Source organism: Hippichthys cyanospilos, chromosome 19, assembly GCF_059441005.1.
Source record: "Hippichthys cyanospilos isolate Australia breed blue-spotted pipefish chromosome 19, RoL_Hcya_1.0, whole genome shotgun sequence".
NCBI lineage: Eukaryota > Metazoa > Chordata > Actinopteri > Syngnathiformes > Syngnathidae > Hippichthys > Hippichthys cyanospilos.
The window spans coordinates 2,845,918-2,869,732 of record NC_142387.1 but is presented as its reverse complement, the minus strand read 5'-3'; the positions used below and the strand labels follow the sequence as shown (position 1 = coordinate 2,869,732).

Sequence of the window (23,815 nt, the reverse complement as noted above, 5' to 3'; positions counted from 1 at the left end):
TTTGATGTCAGACCACGTGGTGTTTGGCACGACAGCTAGCAGCAAGTTTGACTTGTCTTCTCAACATTTTGCCTTGTCTAATTCTGGTTTTTATTGAATGACTTATTTAGGACACTGTGAAACAACTAAATAACAGCTAGTTGTTGATATGATATGGCAAAAACACACACGCAGACGTATGCGGCATTCAAGTCTGTGGCATTTGCAGCCAGCTGCTATAGGCTGCGAACAACGAGTGGCTGGCTGGCAACATCACCTTGCCTTTTGCTTGGCTTTATTTATTTCTTTTTCAAAGATGTGGGCAGAAGTTAGTTTGTAACTCACTCTCCACGGTTAAAGTGAATGTGCCTTGAAGTGCACTTTTTTATTCGTCACACTTTACAGCAAATGAAAAAAATAAACAGAACTTTGTCTCGTAAAACACTTTTTCCCCCAATTAAAAAAAAAAAAAATCAACCTAAAATTTCAAATATTTCTGTGAGATTTTAGGAAAACAAGTTTAAATGCAACATAAGGCTGTATTTAGTCTTGAATGGTCAAAATTGTTTCATAAAACAAGTGAAAATGTTCTATTTACCTTTTTTTATGTTTGATTCATCCTTTTCGAACCGTGAGTTCTCCGATTTGTTGCTGTTAACTGTTAACCTAGCTAAATGTGTATTTGGCAAGCCACAGTCACTTATAGCAGCTTGGCAAGATTGTGGATCAGGGTTTTGGTCATGGATTACAACTGAAGATTCAGGCTGTGAAGCAATTCCTGCAGCCAACTTCAAACAAAGAACTTTAAGTGCTTCCCGAGTATGGCAGGGATCTGTTGTCCTTTTTGTAAGAACTTTTCAGATATAGGATTCCTTCTGATCAATCTGTTAAAAGCAAAGGGGGAGTTCATCTGGCTGATCCAATAGAAAGAGGCTTCTGATGCAAGTAAGGCTATTCTGTGTCCTGCCCCAGTAATGGCAGCACCAAATTTTGCCCAGATCTTCAAATTACATGTGCATATTGAATTTCAGGAAAATTTCTTTTGCAGGAAAATGTGCCTCATTATCTACTTTTCACAGACGTAGCACACTTAATAAACAGAACTATACAATATAATTGTCTTTTCTATTTGATTAGACAGCCAATGACAGTAGAATTTCTGACATTTACTGTTTGTCATTCTTTAAATGCTGATTCAATTTTGTTGTTGCAAGTGAGAATAAAACAAAACATTTTAAGTTTCAAACAAGAATGAACTCATGTTTGCTGCCCTAGGTAGGGTGTGTACTGTTATTATGTGGTCTCCTTTCAGAATTGTTTAAATCCCTCCCCCTTATTTCCTCTTCTCCTTCATTGTTTACAAAATCACACCTGAGTTACTTGCATTACTTTCTTTACACAAGCTCTGTTTTTGCAGAAAATGTATTTCACAAGGGATTATGCTGTGTTTCTCCTTGGGTGTTTTAGTCCTGTGGTTTGGAGCTACAGTTCTGGTCAAGTGGCAGACAGCTGTGAGAACCTGCTCCCCCACCACTCTGGACTACATGAACAAGGTGACACGGCACCTTTTACAATCACTACAGACTGTAGAAACTACATCTGCAGAGAGGATGTCACAGGTGAGTTATATAGGTAAATGTTGTTTTATATATATATATATATATATATATATATATATATATATATATATATATATATATATATATATATATATATATATATATATATGTTCTAGTTCATTAATTTTAGAGCTACACACTGTATTGATTTCAATGTTGTAATATATTTTAAGATCGCCTAATTACAACTTATTGTCCATTATTTATTAATTTCTGCTGCTACTAGAGTTGCTGATGATGTTCATTTTTGTTATAACACCACTATCATTTGATATCTAGTGTGAAAGCATGTCATTTTCTTTCTTAGTTAAACTTGAGGCCACTGGTTCTAAACCATTCGTCGGATTCCTATTACAGGCAAGAGTATCGGGGGAAATGTCTCCTTTTGGTTCTTTCACTCTGAAAACAGGAGGTGCTCAGCTCTTGAACTGCAGCCAGAAAATTGTGAGTTTTGTAGCATTATTAAACTGGGGAAGAAAAATGTACAGCAAAACAAAATGTCATTCTATATCTATGAAGTTAGAATTAAGTTGTATAGACATAAAGGTAATATATTTGGGGACATCAACCCATTTGTATGGTGAAACATTGAAATTAAAATGTTGCATTTAAATTTTCCTAAAACTTCAGGGGGTGAATTGCCATACCATGAAGTTATGTGAGCCATCTGGTTGTTTTGCAAGGAAATTTTACATACTTTATCAAGACTATTTCTTGCAAAAACCTGTACTTAGTCAGTCTCCTAATGCCAACCATGATTTGGGCTGCCCATGAAGTGACTTCAGTGGAGGCATAGCATACAGGAAATAGACTGGTTCTTAAGGTTCTTACCATTGCCTAGAAGTAAAAATCACAAAAACAAAGAACTAGACAAGACAAGTGGGAAAAAAAGCAAGAACATAATACCAAAAGACAAAACACAGCACTAAATTAACAATCACAAAAAAAACAAAAGAAAATTCATCCCATAACTAAAAAAAAACGCCACAAACTAAAATCTAAAATAAGGTTTTGCAAGCAAAAAACAAAACGCATTGCAATATAAAGTAACAGCAACACTGAAAATCACAAACACTAAAAAACAGAAAATTAAATGCAAACAAAATCACATTACATGAAATGAAACACAAATAGGGTCTACTGATTTTATAATGAACTGATACACTAACCCCCATACAAGACAAAAGCGACATGTCCAGTATAAACAAGTAGCAAGTCAAGACCCCCTCAAAAAAAGGCAAACCCATGTTATGGTGCGCATCATCTAATAATCGCTTCATAAACTTGGGATTACAAACACATTTTTGACGGCTGGGAACTAAATTGTGAGACCTTAAGGAGTTTTTTTTTTTTTTTTGCATAAATCCAAGAATGGACATTTCTGTCCAACATTTGCATATTTATCAGTAACTCATAACTACGGTAATATTCCCAAGGTACACCTGGTTTTATCAAAACATCACATATGATAAATATCATTTAAAAATGTGGATAATGTGGAGGAAATTGCTACTAAAATAGGTTAAAAAAATAATCTTGAGATTTTCATTGATCGAAAAAGATTTTTCGATACTATAGATCATAATGTATTAATGAAAACAAATTTAGATGGAAAAAGAGTTTCTGAATTTGAATAAATACAAAGTTGCAAAAAATCATAGATTTGTACAGTTTAACAATGTAAAATCATAACTCAAAATCATAACTCGTAGGGGAACCTCAAGGGTCTGTGCTTGCTTCTAAACATTTGTAATGCACATCAATAATATCTGTTTTTTTTCAGCTTTATTTGCTGAGGACACAAGTCATATTGCTCTGGAAAAAAATCTCGAGCAGCTTCTGATTAATTTCTTTACAAGCTTTGAATTTAAATAAAATACATTTTTTAATTTTTGGCACCAGACTAATTAAACACCAATTCAAAATCACAGTGGACTCAACTGAAATAGAAACCGTAAATGAAATACAATTCATTGGCCTTGTAATTGATACAAAACTATGCTTTTACTCATTAATCACTATAGGATATGTCAAAACAATACATATATGTAAAAGTAGGCATAATTGCGCAGAGTTCATTGGTTGAATTAAATAATTATAATATTGATTCTATTCTGTTTTTTGTATGGTCATAATATAAAGTTGGGCCATTTGTAGTTTAATGTTTGTATTTAAGTGTTAGTCATAATAGTTAATTAATTGAAACATTTGTTTGATGAAATAATAATTTCAGAAAATTGACAAATGACAAATGAGTGAGCGACAGAATTGACTCAAGCTCCCACCCCTACATTTTGATATGTATTCACACAAGTATTTGGAATGCACTTGCAATTGCGTATCCTGTCTTTTCATCAGAACTCAGCTGTGTCCCACCGATCAGATTTACCCAAGAGCTCCCTTCAGGTGATATGGAGAGCCAAAGATTCTGGTTTTGCTAAAACTTTTCAGTTCCAGTAAGTATGATCAAGTCTATGCTTTTCTTTGCTTGCAATCAGCAAGCCGACTCATATCCGTATTCTGTTCCAGTACTTTGATAACAGAATTTTTGTGTCCCTGCAGTGCTTCTTTTGTGGAGAATTACAAGACATTCTGGGTGGACATTTTAAGCCCAATATTGAACTTCACAAATGAGAATTTTGATATTGTCCACACTGCCAAAACAAAAAAACAAGAAGAAACAACACCAACCTCAACAAATCAATTTACATCATGGGTAAGTAGTTGTATTTGCAAGTGTAATAAATCAAATGAAAAATTTATCATCTCTGCACCAGGATTATTATAATTTTAGAACTTTCATGAATTAGTTTTTTTTATTATTACTTTTTCTTTAATTTGTTTTCAGAGCAGATGTAATTCATGGTTATTGTTTATTTTAATTTTAAAAAGGCTTAGGTAACCTGCTTAAAGAAAAAGACTTAGTTAGACTAAAAAAAAAAACAATAACGTGGTAAATACTGTGGAGTAAAAATGCAACAAAACATTATTTTAAAACACATATTGTAAACAACCATCCATCCACACAAAGCATTCCAGGATGCCTTTCCGTGGGCAAAGAGTTGACAGCATTCAAGTCACCAATGGGCAAAATTTCAAACTGACAAGCTCACTCTGATTGGCTTCAGATGCAAATGCAAAGAAATGCATGATACAAGTTTTTAAAAACCATATAAATGAAACTCAGCAAAAACTTGCTTTTTATTTGAAGTATATGTGACAGATGACGTGGTCAAGTGTGAATTTCATATTATTTGATTGTTTCAGTAAATGTTTTTTCAAGTTGTTAAAAAATGGATGGATGTCGAGAGGAACTTCAAAGGTTGAAAGCTTTGTGAAACATTATCATGCTGCCCCGTTGATTGGATTGTGTATTGCTGTCTAGCGCCAGTGGAGTCAGCAGCTGCGCACCTGTCTTCTATCTGTTACCCATGGACTCACAGCCGAAACATTACGATGGTGTTGATGATTGCTTGCAGTTCTGCTATCGTCCTCGTTTCCGAGCTCCATGTTGATTCCTAGTATTTTTCCAAAGTTCTTTTAATTATGCTGCGGCTTTTCTTTGCTACTTTGAACGAGTTAATTCTGCTTAAGTGTGTTCTGTCGCTACTCTGTATTTTTTCAGTTTCCGATCACATCCTTCTGCTGCTCCGCCAGTGGTGTAGTTTTTTAATTTTTTTTTTATTGTGTACATTATCCATTGCTTATCCATTGGTGCTCTTGATTGTTACTTTGTGGCAGTGCTATTTTCAATCGTATTTCTGCTGATATTTTGTTTTTCACTTTTTGCGCCACGTGCTACAGAGACGTTCTTTATGAAATCTTTTTTGTTTAAATGTACTCTTCCAGTGTGATCTGGAGTCCACTTATTGTGCTGTTAAGTGCTTTCGCCGCACACCTAAGAATTATTTTTTGGGCAAGGTTTTTTTTCCACGGGAAGTGGAAGCGATGATTGCCAGAAGGAATGACAGAATGTTTGTTAACATTTGGCTTTTGAACCGCTGGATAGACCATCCTTATTCTGACGGAGACAGTAAATGTAAAGTACTGCTTTTATAGTTTGATGAATCACAAAAGCTATGATTGCCAGATTGCTAGCCTGTTAAGTGGATTTGTGGCTTGAATTCCTGTTGAAGTATTAAACCCAATCATAAAGTGTGATCATTTTAAATTTTAGCATACATGTTTTTGCTCCCGCAGATTTCCAGTGAGGATTGTGGCGTCTCAAAGGTGTGTTTCAGTCATCCATCGAATTGTGCCCCTGAAGTCAAGACCAACTGTTACTTCATGTCCGCTGTCATGTTGTCAATGAGTGACACGGCCATCCGATATGAGATGACAGGGACCTCCGATGGATACATCTCTTTTGGATTTTCAGATGATCAGACAATGGTAGTGTTGTGCGTACTGAAGGAATCTAGAAAAAGCTACTTGCCTTAAACTAGTTCCTAGCGTGTTCGTTTTTGTTGAAAGATCGCCCATACCACAACATAGTGAAACAATTGATTTAATCCAGACAGAGTGGGAAAGTACACGAGGCCTCGGGCCAGTCCTGCCGCGGGTCGGAGCAGAAAATGGCAACGTTTCACATTCAACATTCAGTTCTTATACCCTTCCGGGTCATCTAGTCCCACTGTGGATTGCAAGTGTGTGTGTATGTGCGTGCCCGTGCGTGCGTGCCCGTCGGTGTGTGTGTGTGTGTGCGTGCACGTGCGTGCGTGCCTGTCGGTGTGTGTGTGTGTGCGTGCACGTGCGTGCCTGTCGGTGTGTGTGTGTGCGTGCACGTGCGTGCGTGCCTGTCGGTGTGTGTGTGTGTGTGCGTGCGTGCGTGCGTGGGGGTCTGTTTGCGTGGGGATGGTGTCTTCAAAAGTCTTTGTTCTGCCGGCCATTCTTTGAAGCGGGAGGAAGTCTGAGCACCATAAAACCCTGACTGATATCTTCTCTTGAAGGCCACACCTAGCCTTTTGTTCCTGGTGTGGTCGGGGGATGCCATCTGTTCCTTTTGGAGGTGCCGACTTGTCCCCACTTCCCCTGGGCCAGGACCATATCTGCTTTATACTGACATTACATCGTCTCAATCTTTATTAGAATAATACAGTTCCATGTACATACTATTTTATTGATAAATTGAATTTGAAAAATATGAATTTCCTTCAGTACTTATGTTTTTCTCTACTCCAGGTTTAGCACCTGCCTTCGATAACGTGACTGTGATAATTTTTAAAAGGCTTTTAACAGATAACTGTTTCCAGAAGACATTCAGGGGGAGATTTCATCTTCTTTATAAATTGGATAAAATTAGAGGGGTGAGAAAATTAATGGGTGGCATGCATGCAAAATGAAATTACTGTCTAAGGCACGGAGGTTTTCATGATTAACATATTTCCAATAACTTACCGTACTTCATGCACATAGCATGCTTTGTACCTCCACTTCTGGGGAAACACAGGTGAGTGGATTTGCACAGATTTGAATAGAGAGCTGGCGGCTCGGTGAAGCAGTGGTTAGCACATCCGCCGCACAGTTAAGGGATCCAAATTCAAATCCAGCTAGCTCCGGCCTTCTTGTGTGAAGTTTGCATGGTCTCCCCAAACCCGCATGGCTTTTCTCCGGCGTCCTCCCACACTCCAAAAACATGTATGGCAGGTGTATTGTACTTAGGTGTGATTGGATGCATGAATGATTGTTTGTCTCTGTGTGCCCTGCAATTGGCTGGCAACCAGTTCAGGGTGTTCCCCGCCCACTGCCGGAAGTCAGCTGTGCTAGGCTAAGCAAGCCTGCAACCCTTGTGAGGATAAGTAGGTATAGAAAGTGGATGGATAGATTTTTAAAATGGCCCACGTAGATCAGCATATATCCAGTCCCAGATTAAAAATGCTGCCTTCACATGAACATGCACCTCTGTTATTTGACCAATCTCTCCACACACTACATGCATGGTGAACTGTGCATAAATTTTTTATTTGGGTCACAGATCAAAAATGCTCTGTTACAACTGACAAACTAAGTCACACATTAAAAAAAAAAAAAGAAAGAAATACTGTCAAGCCCTATGTACAGTATGGTGCACTCCACAGCTAGTAAAATAAAAATAATAACAATAATAATAAGAATATCTGGGGCGGCTCTGACCTTTTGGTGTGGTTTGCTTGTTCTTCCTGTGCCTGGGTTTTCTCCGGGTATTCCGGTTTCCGCCCCCATTCCCCAAAACATGCACAGTAGTTTATTGAATACTCCAATTTGCCCTTAGGTGCGTTTCAGAACATGAATGTTTGTCAGGCTATGTGTGTGCTGTGATTGGCTTGCAACCAATTTAGGGTGTAACCAGCCCACTACCCAGACAGCTAGGATAGGCTCCGGCACACATGTGACTTATAGTCAAGATAAGTGGCCAAGCAAATTCAATGGATAAATGGATAATGATAGAGGAAAAATACTAATAATTATTATGATTAATATGTTTGTTATTTAGACAAATGCGTTTGTGACTCAATGAAGAAATTAAGAAAAAACTGAGATTGCAAGAGTAATATGATAGAGGGGAATTGAGTTGACTTTCCATGGTGGCTCTTTATCTCTATCTCATTTAAGGACTTCACCTTCCTACTGTATGTATGTAAAAAAAAATGATTGTCTGTATTGCGCTGACGTGTGCTAGCCTTAGCAACAATAAGTAAAATTAATTTCCATTTACCGGTAATCTTTAAGGTATTAAACTAAACTACTTTTCTCCCAGATTTCATTAAAATTTCATGATGCTTTGAGGTACTGTAAATTTAAACTAGCACACATTGTTCTTTTTTTCTTTTAAATAAAATGAAACTTGTTTATTCCATCAATAGTAGAGTGTTGGTTTTATCATGCTTCTATTCATCAATCAGTCCTATCTGACATAATGAATTCATGGTACATTAGTGAGGCAGTAAGCTGTTTTCAGTACTGCTTTGTTTTTGTTTTTATAAGGGAAATGATGACATTTACGTGTGTGGCAAAGCAAGTAATGGCCTGGTGGAGTTGCAGCACGCCTTTTCAGTTGGACGGATGATTCCACAAACTCTTCCTCTGGTATGAAAAATATCACACAGGTTATTACAAAATTTACTGTATATAATCAGACTTTTGGTTATAAGATGAGCGATCAGAAGAAGGGAGAAGCATAAACTCTCTGCATACAGTATATTCCCCAGTAAATATTTTACTTTTTTTTTTTTCAAAATCAATTTATTTTCTACAACTACCTCCTTTTGGGGGCACACATTTAGCTAATTCTTCGTTGAGGTTAGGCCATTCCCTACCTCCTCTAAAAAAAGCTGTCTTTTGAATAGTTTCTTCTTATTCCACCCCGGGTTGATGTCTGTGAGGAGGATGAAGGCACTATCATTTGAAACATCCAACATGTGATATATAAACATGACATATTGACCACATCTGTATTTAGCACAAGCCTACAAAAAATAAATAAATAATAAAATCAGATGACAATACAACTTTGATCGAAAGGGTCGACAACAAAAAAGGCTGTGTTTACCTGATGTAGACAGTTGACCTCTCCCTTAGATTTGTTGTAGTCCAAAATGATCCTTGTCTTTTTTTTCTCCTCTATCTTCCACCTTCACCCTTATGTTTGTGCAGGAGACGTAAACACGTCTTTTGTAAAAACAAAGATGCAGTGGCTTACTTTTCAAGATCGACCGATAAGCTTTTTTTCAAGGCCAATACTGATACGGTTATCGGTAGTCAAAGAGGCCAATAACTGATATTTAAAGCCGATATTCATTTCAAGGAATCAATGAATTTTTATTGCAGTAGAAGGGATAAGTTTTGAATAATCTAAACACCAACACTTAACATCATTTAAATGCCAAACGGGCATGTTTTTTTTTTTTACTAAATAGCAGCTTTTCAAATGTGGATTTTTTATTTTTTTTTTGACATCCCCATTTTAATAATCAAACAAAAATTCCAGAGTATTTCCCACGCTCAACAGCATGCATCAAACAGTTAACTGAATTTGATGATTGAACTTGATGGTACAAATCTCTCTGTCAGGGTAATATTTCAGATTTAAAGGTGTCCATGCACGACGGAGTGATCAGCTGCTCCTTCACCTCGTTCAACCCTATTTCAACTGTAAGGAACATTGGCTTCACAGATCCTAACAGAACATACTATCTAATGTTTGCCTATGGACCCAGCAGCAATGATGGTAAGGATGTTTTCTAGTTCTTCAAGGAAGGTTTTCGTGACTGGGTGATAGGTGTTACTGTTGAAAAGTCCATCTAGGACAGAAGACAGCCAAATACGGCCCAGAAAAGATTGCTTGGAAAAAGTAAATGGAAAAAAATGGAGTAGCTGTGATTGCACACTGAAAGCCACTGTTCCGTTAGCCTGCCCCAGTCTAGTTGCAGCTACTTAGATAGTTTTAGAGCCACCATAGTGTGAATTCGTGATTCATGCTAGCACTGTGAGAACTTTGAATGTGCAAGGGCAAAAGAGAAAGCGCCATGTAAATGCGTTATTAAGTGCCAACGCTTAACCCAACCTTTGTACCTTTGGGAGTCAGAAGGGAAAACTGGTTAAGGTGAAACATAAAAAAAGTGGTTAGTATTGACAAGTTACACATCTACATTTAGGCGAGTAAATCAACTTAGGTTGGGTTATGTTTGCATTTATAAGCAAAAGTTGTAGTATCTTCCACCTAGGTCTCTTATTCATCAAGCAATTCTTTAAAGTGTTTTTTTTTTTTTGGGGGGGGGGTTATTCACACATCTAATTTTTTTTTTTTAATAATCAATTAAATATCCAAATTCATTTTCTATTTCTTCATTTGTGAAAACAATGAAATATGACTTTGTAGCAATTATGCTATGTGGATGATTTATATTTATATTTCTGTTTGCGCTCCTCCAACAGGACAAATCCAGTTTCATACAAATACATTTATAAGTGCGAGCAAGGTAGATATTTCCAAACCTCAGCTACAGGTCAGAAAGCTTGGATGGCCTCAAATCATCAAAGCACATGGTGAGAATACATTTTTGCTGGGTACTCCAACACTGATTGCTGTGTGTGAATAATTTACTGGCTCAAAATTTTTTGTCCGGCTATTATTTTAATTCTTCAGTTTTCTATAATATTTTTCTCTAGATGACCATGATGAGTGTTTAGAGAGCACCCAAGTCTGACACAGACTGGTGTGATAACAGATTGGTGTACTTGCTGAAGTACCATAATTCCCCAAATATAAGACACACTTCTCTCGTGGATATTTTTTACAGCGCATTGTGCTCTGAATCCTGATTGGCTCAGGGGCTTTACTGTGTTCTCGAAATAAAATATTGACGCTGTACTGTATTGGTTTTTCACTTGTCAATTTATTACAAAAGGCAAGAGGATCCAAAAGCTAGCTTTCGTCTCTCCTGTGCCTGTCTGCGCTCAGCTCAGCTCACACGTTACAAACGTGCTAGTAAGCACATTGATTGACAGCTTGGTCGCTGTGATCCGATCACGTGACTCGTAGGCGTGCCGAGAGGAAAAGCACACGTCTGTGTTTCTACCGAGAGCAAGAGAAATGCACAGCTTTAAAAATCTTGACTTTTACCTAGATTTCTCTTGTAATAAATTGACATTTCAAGTGTATTGTTATGATATAAGAGGCTTCACTTTAATTCGATGTCCGGGCATATCCGTTTATAAAATCTTCTAGCTCAAAAAAAGAAAGAGCTTGAGAGCTACTCATAACAATGTGCGGGTTCAGGACGAAGAGGCATAGAAGAGGCAACTTTGTATTACTATATTAAAATGATTGTTTAAAACAAATTTGGGGCTTTAAAACAGGTTTTGATTATTGGGTTTATTCTATAGTTTAGTATTGCATTGTAAAATAATGAAAAAAATAAAGCTGACTACACGGATTTCACTTTGCGCGTTATATTTGGAACGTAACCCCCGCGATAAACGAGGGATTACTGTACACACAATCGCAAACTTGGTGAAACGTGGATGCTGCTCAACTTCCGGTATTTATGGTCAAATGAACTAGAACCGCGCAATGAGGAAAAGGAAAAACAACTGCTTCGAGTGGATTCAACATTACACTGGCGAGTCACTCATGGACCGCTCACAATGTGGGAAATCTTAAACATGCTCAACTTAACGTGCAAAACATATATAACTTACGGATATGAACCCAAAAAGTATTAAAAGTTTACAAAAAAATAGATTTATTCTGTTTTTCTATTGTTCTTACATTGTCGCCAAACTGCTGGTTTATCATATGCGGTAACATAGAAAATACCAGAATTTGACCCCAAATTTAAGGGTGTGTCTTATACACAGGTGTGTCTTATATTTGGGGGATTACGGTAATAGAAAACGGCAAATGGTCAAATGGGGAGGCTGGTTCCATAGGTCTCAAACTCCAGTCCTTGAGGGCTGTAATCCTGCATGTTTTTGATGCTTCTGTCATTAACTCACCTGAATCAAATACTTAGCTCATCAGCGAGCTCTGCAGGAGCTTGAAAATGATCCTAATCATTTGAATCAGGCGTGTTTAAGAGAGCAGTATGGAAAAAATGCAGGTTTATGGAAAATATGCAGGTTTGTGGCCCTCGAGGACTGGAGTTTGAAACCTATGGGAGACCGAGGAATGGGGCATGGCTTAAAGCAGCGTTCAGGAGTAGTGGAGGTTTCCTTCAGGACTCAAGCACAAGAAGAGGGAAAGATTGACAAAGATTATCCTAGAGTCAGACAATCAATCTTTGAGCTGGGTTTGCTATTTATAATAGTTTATTTATTTTTATTCTGACCACTTTTCAGCATTTTGATTGTAGTCATTGGAATAATCATTCAACTACTTTTCAGGAGCGCTGATGGTGTTAGCCTGGATGACCATAGGATCCTCAGGAATGATGGTAGCCAGATATCTGAAAGAAGTTGCCAAGGAACGTAATTTATGGGGCAAAGATATCTGGTTTCTGGTGGGGACTGTTGATACAATATTAAAAGTGGTCTTTTTTTCAATACAATATGGTGAAAATTTCCTCGGCCATTACTAGCTCATTAGCGTAAATAGATATATGCACTGTTTTTTTCGTGAACTCCATCAAATGAGTTAAAATACTGAATACTCTTTTGCAATCTAGTTGAATACGTCAGGTTGCATTAAAATATGTTTTAATATATGTCAGACTGCAAAAGGTCACCATATTTCTTTGTTCACTTTTAATGCTGGGTCAAACATAGCCCATTAGTCCAACTGTGATTTCAAATGAAATGACAGAAGAGATACTGTATATTCAGGGTAACACAAAGTAATTGCAACCCATACTCTGGCTAGTAAAATTACTATCATTAATGCTAGAACAAAAAGGGAAAGTGTAATAAAAGGAACATTGGACATTCCATAAATGTGGTAGTTTTCTGAAAATGTTGGATAATTGACAAGGTAGCTTTTCTGCTTGTAGAAATATTTTCAGATACTTGGATTGCTATACATACCATTTACGATTAAAAAAAAAAAAAGCTCAGTCCTAATTGGAAAAAAAGGATTAAAACACCTTTTTGTTTTTGTTTTCATCCGTCATGCTTTGCAAGCTAAAAATCCAACAAATAAACATGGGCTTTGGACTTTTAGAACGTTTTTTGAAGGAAATGGGAAATAAAAACACCTAGTTATATTTGCATCCATGGTTAATTGTCTTCAAAACAAAAATTTCAATAGTTGGAGAGATACAGTTTGTGAGGTATGCAAATATTGAAATGAAAAAAAGACAACAGCAACAATGATTCACTCTGTAAGTGATCAATACAATAATATGCAGTTGTACTTTTTGCTTTACAGGTCCATTTTTCATTGATGGGAGTTACACTTGCAGCCACAGTGATTGCCTTCTCTCTTCCATTTATATACACGAAGACCTGGTCTGGGGTCAGTTTGCCAGCACTCTTCAACTGTATGATACTGAATGACAGATACCACAATTTTAGCAATACACACTCTCTCGGCACTTCTATCAGGTCAGAGGAGAAACTTCCAACACAATGTTTGTTTTTGACGTGCCCGTGTGGCAATGTGTGACCCCATGGGCTTAATTGGAATAAACAGTGGTAATATGTGTCCCAATGATGTCAAAAAGAAGGAAAGCCAAGTAAAACCAAGTGAAAGGTCACAGGAAGATAACGGCTTAGTTCAATTCACTTATCTAAATTATTTGTGCCAAAGAGGCCTAAGCTATCATATCCAGTTTCAAACTTTGCACAGTGTTCAAGTTTTTGTTAGTCTACAACATTAAACATCCAACAACAGTATTTAAAGTTAGTAGGCGTATCGAATGTAAAACATCTTATACAACTGCCAAAATTAGCTACACTGCTTATTTATAACTGCCCTTAAAATCCCAAAATGTGATAATAGCCCATAATCTAATACATTTACTCTTTTTCAAATGTGATTGGTCTATAATATGACAATTGAACAGTAACAACTTGAACCACCTATAACAGGGGTCACCAACCTTTTTGAAACCAAGAGCTACTTCTTTGGTTGTAATACGAAGGGCTACCAGTTTATGTGAAGAGACCGATCATCTTAATCATTTTTTACAATAAGAAACAGCAGTAGTAAATATGTAAAGTAAGTGTATTATGTAATTATGTAATTATGTAAACGCAATACATGTATAATTCTTTGTAAAATTCATAGAAAATCACCAATGTTCTATCTACAGGCCTATCAGCTACTCATGTGATTTTTGGGGGCTACCTGGTGCACCACGTTGGTGACCCTTGACCAATAACCTAATAACTTTGGACCGTAACTTATAAAATTATTGGCAAAATCTTTGCAAATGTTATAACTGAGTCCAAATTTTTTATAATGTATAAGTGTCACATTATTAGGGACCAAGCAGAACCCTTTTTTCTAGAAATTGGGGGTGCTGGCTGCTAAATATTGTGCTGACAATGCTTAGCAGAGTAACTACAGTTAAACAGCTGTTAAGTGAAACAAACGCTGCACATACCAGTTCTCACTTCTGCCTTTCTACAAGCTAGGTGAGTGCTCTTGCTTGGCTCTGTTTTGTATTGAAAGCTCAGCTGGCCATGTTGGATCGCTCCCAGTGACCGCAAAGCGGCCGCCATGGTTCATTCCTGCCCCCTGAGTGAGCCGTTGAATGTTCCCGAAGTTGATTGGCTGTCGCGACGCAAAACGCCGAAAAAGTAAAAAAAAATAATAACTTCACCCGAAAGGCGAAATTTCGCTTCTTGTGACAGCGCGCGGCCAATCGCGTCACTCCATTCACGTCCATCTTGTCGCCCGACGTGCATTCGGGCCCAGTCACGCGAACTCCATTGACTACAATACAAAACGTGTGACGCTTTGCGACACCGGAGATAACGGGCGTGTATGGACCCCACAGAGACTGAACACAAAGTAACAAATGAGGAGGAAATTTAATAACAAAAGGAGCACGTAACACACGACGGGGAATAGAGAATAAATTAAATTTAAAAAAACGATAGGGGCAGAACCAACAGGACGGCAACGTCGAATATTGTGCCAAAAACAAGTAACAAAAAAGGGCGCTCGAAAAACGGGCTCGAGGGGGGAAAAGTAACGACAAAAGAAAGCTCGGAAAATACTCACAAAGCAAAGTAACAACTGAGGGAAACAACCAGAAGGCGGACAAATACGATAAGAACAAACTCGAACAAACTCGGGAAAAACTCGAAAAGCAAGAGACGCAACGGAGGTTCAGAGAATAATCCGCCGCCGCCCTGCTCCGGCTGCGCTAAATAGATGATGGAATTGAGAACAGGTGCACAGCCGGTGGTTCCACCCCTTACTCGGTCAGGCCTGTCCTGCAATAAGACAAAGCCCCACAAGGGGGAGACGTGGCAGGTCATGACAAAACGCTCTGCTTTTTTGCCTCATTCGCGTTCGGTGTGCGAGTACCATAAAACTAAATCATCTCCAAAACATTATTCCGGGTGCAGCCCACGCGGCCCGGTACCAGTTGATCCACAGACCGGGGGTTGGGGACCACTGGCATACTGTATGTTAAGTGTTGTAAAAGAAGTTTGTGCCCAAAAAGAGACACATGCCTGCTCAGCCTCTACACTACGGTGAGGAGATTACGACTCAGGTTAAGAAAGTTAGCGAGGTTTTATTAAACACATTCCAGTCTTTATTTATGTACAAACCATGTCCGTATGGTGGCAAATCCCACTCCAAAGAATTCACTTATTTCTGATGCCCATTAACTTCATTCATAAATGAGGAATTACTGTTTAATAGTGTTAAACCAAATGAACTCTTTATATTATGATATACTAGTAACAGTCTTTCTTTGTGAGGCTGTGAGTGTTATCATTTTAAGGGAAAGTTGTGGGGAAAATACAGCACAAGGAGAAAGAATTACTCCACAATAACTTTTATTCACCCGCCTCTTTTTTTTTAAGTGACCATACCATCATGTCTTCTTAACACTTATACCTTTGCCTCGTCACAGCAGATATCCCTCTGCCAATACGACTTTGTCACATTAGTCACCCAATTAAAAATGAAATAGATCCACAAAAATATAGACACCAATGTATAAATAAATCTGCTCACAGATTTCCCTTTCTTGTAATAAATTATCTCAATTTCGAAATAACCCTATTATACAGGTTGTGCACCCAACAATTAAATCATCAGTGGAGAAAACATTGTGAGATTCATAACAGAGAAATAGTCACTTACTTGAGGGAAAACACAGGTATTAATTCAGGCATTCATTTAAAAATGAATTTTTGATGTGTGCAGGGGGCCCATCCTGTCCTAGGATGCATGGTTATGATTTTGTGTTTGCTCCAGTTTACACTGGCTTTGCTGCGCTGTGGACCACAACATCCCTGGTAAGTACAGCTGCATATTGCTCACCTAAAATCTGTACGCTTTTTAAAGTCCATTTTCAACACGACTTTTTCTGCTTAGAGTCACGGTGGCTTTAGAAAATCGTTACTCAGTGAGTAAGGTTATATATTAGGGAGATGAATTAAATTCATCCATCATCGTAAACGCTTGTACTCTTACATGGGTGGCGGGGCGTGCAGGAGCCTAACCTAGCTGTCTTCGGGCAGTAGGCAGGGTACACCCTGAACAGGTTGCCAGCCAATCACGGCACACAAATATGAACAAATTCATACTCACAAACACATATAAGGACAATTTAGTGCATTTCCCAATCACTAGTCCTTTTGAGGTTGCACAATTAAAACTACCAATAATTAGAAAAAAAAAATTGTGCATCCTATACGTTAATCCCCTCATCACGCCCACCCTTTGATTACCTTCTAATTGGTAATTTCACGAAAGCTGGGTAAAACTATACTTGAGAATCGTGGTATTCTGTGACCTGCTGCTATCCAATCAGACAAGGCAGAATTGTGTGTGACTTTGGTCGTTTCCGTCAAACTTTGGTTTGCGAGTTGAAGTAAACAGAATCCAGTCAGCAGTAAATGAAAGAAACAATAAACAGAACATAGTTACATTAAACTGAGATGAACGTACAGATAACACACAGTTGATAGCCAGCTAGGGTGACGTTGCATTATCTTACGACAATGAAGCTATTGACAAGGGAGTTCCTTCCCATCATTTGTCTGACAGTATGTCAACCGTGACAATTTGTCAATTGATGGAACCCGTTTGTGAAATGATGTTCAAGACGATGGAGATTCGAGGCTTCAAAGATTCAAGATGCACTTTATTATTGTTACACTGCACAAGTACAGGGCAACAAAATTGACATAACTGGCTAGAGCCTTACAAGAAACAATGACAGACATAGACTAAACAATTATACAGGACCAGTATACAAGGCCAGTCAGTAAGCAGCACAGGAGTTGCGCTCCAAGCCTTTAGAAGAGAAAAAAGAACAAAACACGAGGGTAAAGGAGGAGAGAAAAAACAACTCTTTGACTATGCCCCAATAAGGGCACATAGCAAAAGCTTGGAAAAAAAATCCTCGCACATTTGCGGGCAAAAGAAAAAGACAATACCACACATCTCAAACAACATATAGATGGCTGGGGGAGGGTGGCGGTGGGGTGAAGCAAGATAACGCAGGCCCAGTGTGAGCAGGCAGATTCTAACACTTCCCCAGGAGGTCGCATCACATGGGCAGGAGTTCAGGACCAGTGACATTGCGCACGTGTCTGTGGATGTGTGTTTGTATAAGTGTCCTTGAAATGCCAGTCCAGTCCTACCAACAGTCTTAAGGCCACCTGATAGAAGTAAGAGAGAGAATGTAGTATCTCAAATTTCTTATCCTTGGGGGGAGCAGTTATTTTGTGAGCAGGACGATGAACATGGATAAATCGACCTTGAGTCCGTAGCATGAGACTCTGAATGACCTTCAATTAGCCAAATTAGCAAAAAAAAAAAAAAAATGACGAAGACAATAGTTTTGCTCGAATATTCAAGGACCACTTCCAGTCTGTGGTTCAGATCATTCGTAGCATAAGTCAGAGCATTGATCGTTCTCCCAACACCTTCAAAGAAGACTGGCAGCCTCTTCTCCAAACTGGCTATGACTGTTATGGCAAACTTTACGATACATGAGAAATCTGCCAACCCCAATAAGCAGGATCACTGTTATGAAAAGTCCAATAATGTATATATCTTCCACATCCTGAATGGACAAGATCAACGGTCCGTAGTTGTACAGGCTCGGTGGTACAGTGAGCATGTCTGCCTCACAGTTCAGGGACCCGAATTCAAATCCACCTCGTTCCAGCATTCCTGTATGCATGTTCGCCCCGAGCCTGCGTGGGTTCTCTCCGCGAACACCGGCTTCCTCCCATAATCAAAATAACATGCATGGGTAGTGTATTGGACATAGTAAATTGTCCTTAAGTGTGATTGTTTGCATGAATGGTTGTTCCTTGTGGGCGGCATGGCTTTGTGGTAAAGTGGTCGTCACTCGGCTGAGAGGCTGTGGCTTTGATTCCCCGACCATCAACCATGTCGAAGTGTCCTTGAGCAAGACACTGAACCCTCAGTTGCTCCTGATGCTGCATCATCAGTAGGTAAACGATTAGCGAGTGTAAAGAGCTTTGAGTACGGAAGGTAGAAAAATGCTATATAAGTCAAAGTCCAACTGACAAACATCCTCCACTTGCTCCATGGGTCCATGGCGTATCCTGTGGCATAGGAACGTGCTAACTAGTTGGTCGGATTAATATAGTCTATAGCAGCTATGTTGGAATTATTAAGTCTTTAGGCAAGATCCATGAGAGTCTGAAAAACAAATGGTCTTTTTGGGTTTCTTTATATTTGAAACTTTGAATTGACACAAGTCTTAACAGAGCAGTCTTGTGTTCTGTAAGAGTGTGTGAGAGAAGACTCTTCTTCAGTCAAGAAAGTGAACTCCTGCCAGATGAAAATCAACCCTCAACACAAAGAAATATTTCTCTCTTGAACTTGCTCATCTGTCAATGTCGTCTTATTCTAGCTACTCAGAGAGTTCTCATGTACGTAAAGTGAAAGATTTTTGTTCAAACAAAATCAGGTGGTCAGTGTACAACAAAATGGTATGCTGAATACTTATTTTTTGCTACGCAACGATGCACATCCTCTTCTAATCTATTATTTTTAAATACTTCAATGACAATTTGAAATGAAGTTGAGACCCCAAGTATATATTTTTTGTAAATATTTATTTGATTTAGCCAAAGCTCATTGCCAGCCAGAAGGGCTGTAACACAACAATTTTTTATTGAGCTCTGACAAGCGTCTAACTAAGTGAAGGTTTTTGGGACCGTCTCAGCTGTTGTTTCACAGTTTTTATATTTAATCTGTTTTGATGATTATCAAAATGAAATTTTGCCTTGCAAAGAGCAATGTGAAATCACTTATTTCAGTATTTTGCATTACTCACAGTATGTTTCATGATTTTTTTTTCTTTGACAGGAGGTTTCTGTTCAACTGGTTTCATGCTTTGATGGCAGTTGTAATAAAAGTTTTGGCCAGTAAGTACTGCTCTTTTACACTTTAAAGATACACATCACAGTTTATTGCCATATTTTTGTTTACAGTGGAACATCTGGCATGGGATACATGAAAGAATATTAGCCCTTTTCCCACAATATTTTGTGTTATTCAAAATTAATCTACAGTAGACTAGCCATGGGCAAATTAAGGCCCGGGGGCCAGTTACAGCCTGTTAAGATTTTTTTAATTTGACCCACTGAACTTGACTAAATTATCAATCAAGAGAAGCATGTTAACGATGAATGCTTTATAATAGTAACTGTCGGCAATTAAAAAAAACAACGACTGTATTTTGTTCATCTAATTTTCAGTTATTGGATGAGTCATTTCAATAAATATACAATACAAATACATGGGACTTAAATAACACATAATGCTTCTGTTAATTTTTTATTGAAATTTACACAGTTTTCCAGATATCCTGCCTTCTCGTATGAGGTGAATTATTAAAATACTCCATCAATCTTCTCTCGGTCTGGCCCTTTAGTGAAATAATAGATCTTTGCAGGCCTCAAGTCCAAAAGTTTGCCCACACCTGATCTAGACAGATTTTGGATAATGAATTGGATCAAGTCTCAAAATGGGTTGTTCAATGCAACATTTACTACACTTAAATGCCTCTAAAAAAGGTTTCCAAAGCCTCCTAGCTACTAGTGGCCTAGCAGCGACCTCTGTGCAGCCTTGAACAAACCCTGGAGGAGATCCAAAGAGCCGCTACCTTCACGGACACTCCCCAGCGTTACCCCAGATACAAATAGGTTGTTTTGTTTATATTTGTGACAAAACACAAATATGTTTTTTATGCTTCAATATATATATATATATATATATATATATATATATATATATATATATATATATATATATATATATATATATATATTATCAACAGTCTTAAGAGCCATATCAAATATATTGGACCTTAGACTTCAAATTCAGGACAATTTTATACCAGTTAGCATCTTTTGATGAGCCTTGACAGTCCACTGTATTTCAGTCCCTCTAAACGTAAAACTAAAATGAGAAGGTATTGTGTTCCCTTTATCCATTTCTTCCTTTTTGACAAACAGTTGCAGCTATATTCACTGGCCTGAAGATTATGGACAACACTGTTGAGCAATGGCTGATGAAAGTGATGGGTGGTCTGGTTGCCTGGAAGGCTTTGTTCTGCATCGTGTTGGACATGAAGTCAAAATGCAAGGTTGATGTATCAGGTAAACATTCTCTTCTTGTGCGTTTTGGAGTCTAAGATTTGATCCAAAATGGATTTTTTTTTTTTTTTATTTAACACGATTTGATTCAATCAAATGTTGTCTCTGCATCAATCTTTAAATGCGCAAAGAATCATCACAATATTTCAGTTTTTCAATATTTCAATAGTTCAGACAGAATAACAAAAACATCAGTCTTTTTTTTTTTTTTTTTGCAATTACAGTGTCCCCTCGTTTTTCGCGGTTAATGTGTCCCCTTCGCGAAAAATGAAATCCGCGAAGTAGGATACCCCACCCTACTCCCCCAGGGATTTTCATGCATGTGTATGTGGGTACCAGCATTTTTTAAATGTGAAAATGATTTATACTTACATATTTGCAGCAAAGATTACTGTAGTGCACGCATTTATTTAAATCTTTGATTATTAAACCATATACAAAAACTGTAGTGTTATCTCTTCTCATTTCTATCCCTCGGCCACAGTCGAGAAACAAGAACGGCCAGGAGTTGCCCTCGAAGTAACGGCTCTTGGATGTATGTCTGCCTAGAGTGGAGCCCGTAGCTCACCAAACATGATAACTGGGAAGCAGAGTTTACATTTGAAATTCCAATTTAACTCAAAAGCACTCAAGGTAACATCTTCCCAATGCTCTCTTACGTTCTCACGGTACTTCTTCCGCGTTCTCACCTGCTTGTGAGCTTCAATCAGAGACTATTATTTGAGGTACAACAGCAGCTTGGATAAAACTGGCAAATGAGACAGTCAATCATCTCACGGGCACTCAGGCAATACACGTGATTGGCTCCCATTATGACATTGACGAATGAGGGCAGGAGCTGTAATCCACCCCTGCCCTCATTGGTCGTTGTAGCGCCGGGAGCCGATGATCTGAATGACTGATTGCCTGGCCAGTCTTGTCCAAGCTGTTGAATGTTCCTCCAGCAAGCATTGTCCACCCCACACATGAGTTAGAACACATACAGTGAGGACAGAACACAGCAGTAGTGTAATAAATTGTAATTTCGAGTGCAAACTCAGCTTTCCTGTAATCATATTTGGTCAACTACAGGCTCCACTCATGGTCGATGTTGGAGGAGTGCCTGTGGCATGTGTGATTAGAGCCAGTTTGTCTGTTTGGCATGCAGGAACACTATTTTGATTTTGTGCTCGTAAGGAACATGTGTTTTTCCACAAAAACAGCATGTGGACAACTGCTACTCTATGAAGTTATCTATTAATGCATAGCTTTAATAGTATTAACGAAACGCATTGCAGTATGAGGAGGATTAAAAAGATATTAGTGGACTCTGCGCTTGTCATTGTTAATCTATTTAGCAGGAAGGCAGCAGAGATATTTATCACAGCTTCAGCATGATTGGTACCGGCTTTAGCTTTTACCTTTCATTTTGTTGTAAAAATAAATAAATAAATCACTTTGGACTCTCGCCAAAAATAGGCTTATGCTGTACTAGTTTCTTGCTAGCTCGCTAACTCTGATTGCATGTATATTGTATATTGTAGATTTTATGTATGTATTGTTGTACAAGATTGTCAAGGGAGCTTCGAGTTATAGTCCTGATTGTTATAGTCCTATACAATCCTTTATCATCCTTACATTTTGTTTGTTTCACTTCTGTGACATTTTTTTCCCTTTGTCTTTCAGATACTTCAATGGTAAGAATCAAATACCGTAAGACCAAAAATGGCCTGAATCATAAAATGATGACATTTCTAATTCGTCTTATTCTTTGATGTTACCTATAGATAAAAGCTGATGTCCTGCTGGTGGCCTTGTACTTGACTGGAAATCTAATCTTCCTGTTAGCATTGTTGTTTGGAATTGGAATGTCATAAATTGAAAATTTAAAGATAAAACTTTAATTCGTTGTACTCTACGTTATACTGTTGTTGTTATTGCTTAAATGTGCTCAGTCTAGCTCATGAACGTGTTGCACATACAGCATACTAGATAACATAATATATACCATTAGCACCAACTTTGTAATCATTGTAGACAAAGAAAAACTGAAAATGTCTGCTTTTATGTAACAATAAAATAGCCATTATTCCATCTGGTTTGAGTTGTGGCTTTTTACCAGAGGTGGGCGTATTCAGTAAATTGTGCTGGTATATCTCTTATCAGTGACCTGCGTCCGGCTGAGGAGTCCGGTATTTTCAGTCCCATGCATCAGTTATCAGTCCATCATTCCAACATAGCCAATTTAACTGCACTTCCGAAGAGTATCACTAAAAAAAATCAAGATCAACAACAAAAATGTCCTTACTCCATCATTTGCCATTTGCAAGCAAAACGGGAGTCCTATTATGGACAAGTCCTTTTAATAGTATAGTCATAGTGCCTGAGTCTTCCCAGGGCATTCCGGTCTCCTCCCACATGCATGGTACACTCCTATGGAGGACCGAAAGTGCCACAATTCAAACAGTAAATGTATTATTCATTAAGTAAATAAAAGTGACATCAAATAATTAAATGTTTCATTAATTAATTAAAAGTGTCATTCATTAAATAAATAAATAAATAAAATTAAATGTGGCATTAATTAAATGTTTTATTTAATCAATGCCACATTTAATTAATTGATGAAACATTTAGTCAATGAATGACACTTTTAATGAACTAATGAAACATTTATTTAATTAATAACACTTTTAATTAATTAATGAAATAATGACATATTTATTTAATTAATTTAATATACAATATTGCAGCATTTCATGCATTTAGTTTATTTATCTGTCAACCTAGCTCGTCAGAGTTTGATGGCTTGGGGGGTTCGACGCAGCTCAGCGGGTCAAAATTACGTCTTTTCAGCAACCACGCCACTTGGAACAGTGCCCGCGCTGGCCAGATTTTCCTTATCGCATACCTCCTGTATTTTTTTTTTTTTTTTTTACCGCGTGGAAGTGCAGATTAATTTTTGCTTAGAGGAGTTCGCCAGTAAAGGA

General features: G+C 37.9%; 1 protein-coding gene across 1 annotated transcript; it reads left to right on the top strand.

The window, feature by feature from the left end:
* The first annotated feature begins 1,399 nt into the window (after nucleotides 1-1,399).
* Nucleotides 1,400-22,738, top strand: LOC148407633 (ferric reductase 1). The gene is made up of 15 exons (XM_088402464.1): nucleotides 1,400-1,598; nucleotides 1,906-2,042; nucleotides 3,957-4,054; nucleotides 4,161-4,314; nucleotides 5,799-5,990; nucleotides 8,562-8,663; nucleotides 9,648-9,804; nucleotides 10,512-10,622; nucleotides 12,462-12,577; nucleotides 13,441-13,527; nucleotides 16,405-16,496; nucleotides 19,555-19,613; nucleotides 20,706-20,849; nucleotides 22,512-22,522; nucleotides 22,613-22,738. The coding sequence occupies exons 1-15, from the start codon at nucleotides 1,400-1,402 to the stop codon at nucleotides 22,700-22,702; spliced, it is 1,749 nt and encodes a 582-aa protein (XP_088258590.1). The 3' UTR covers nucleotides 22,703-22,738.
* The last annotated feature ends 1,077 nt before the right edge of the window (nucleotides 22,739-23,815 follow it).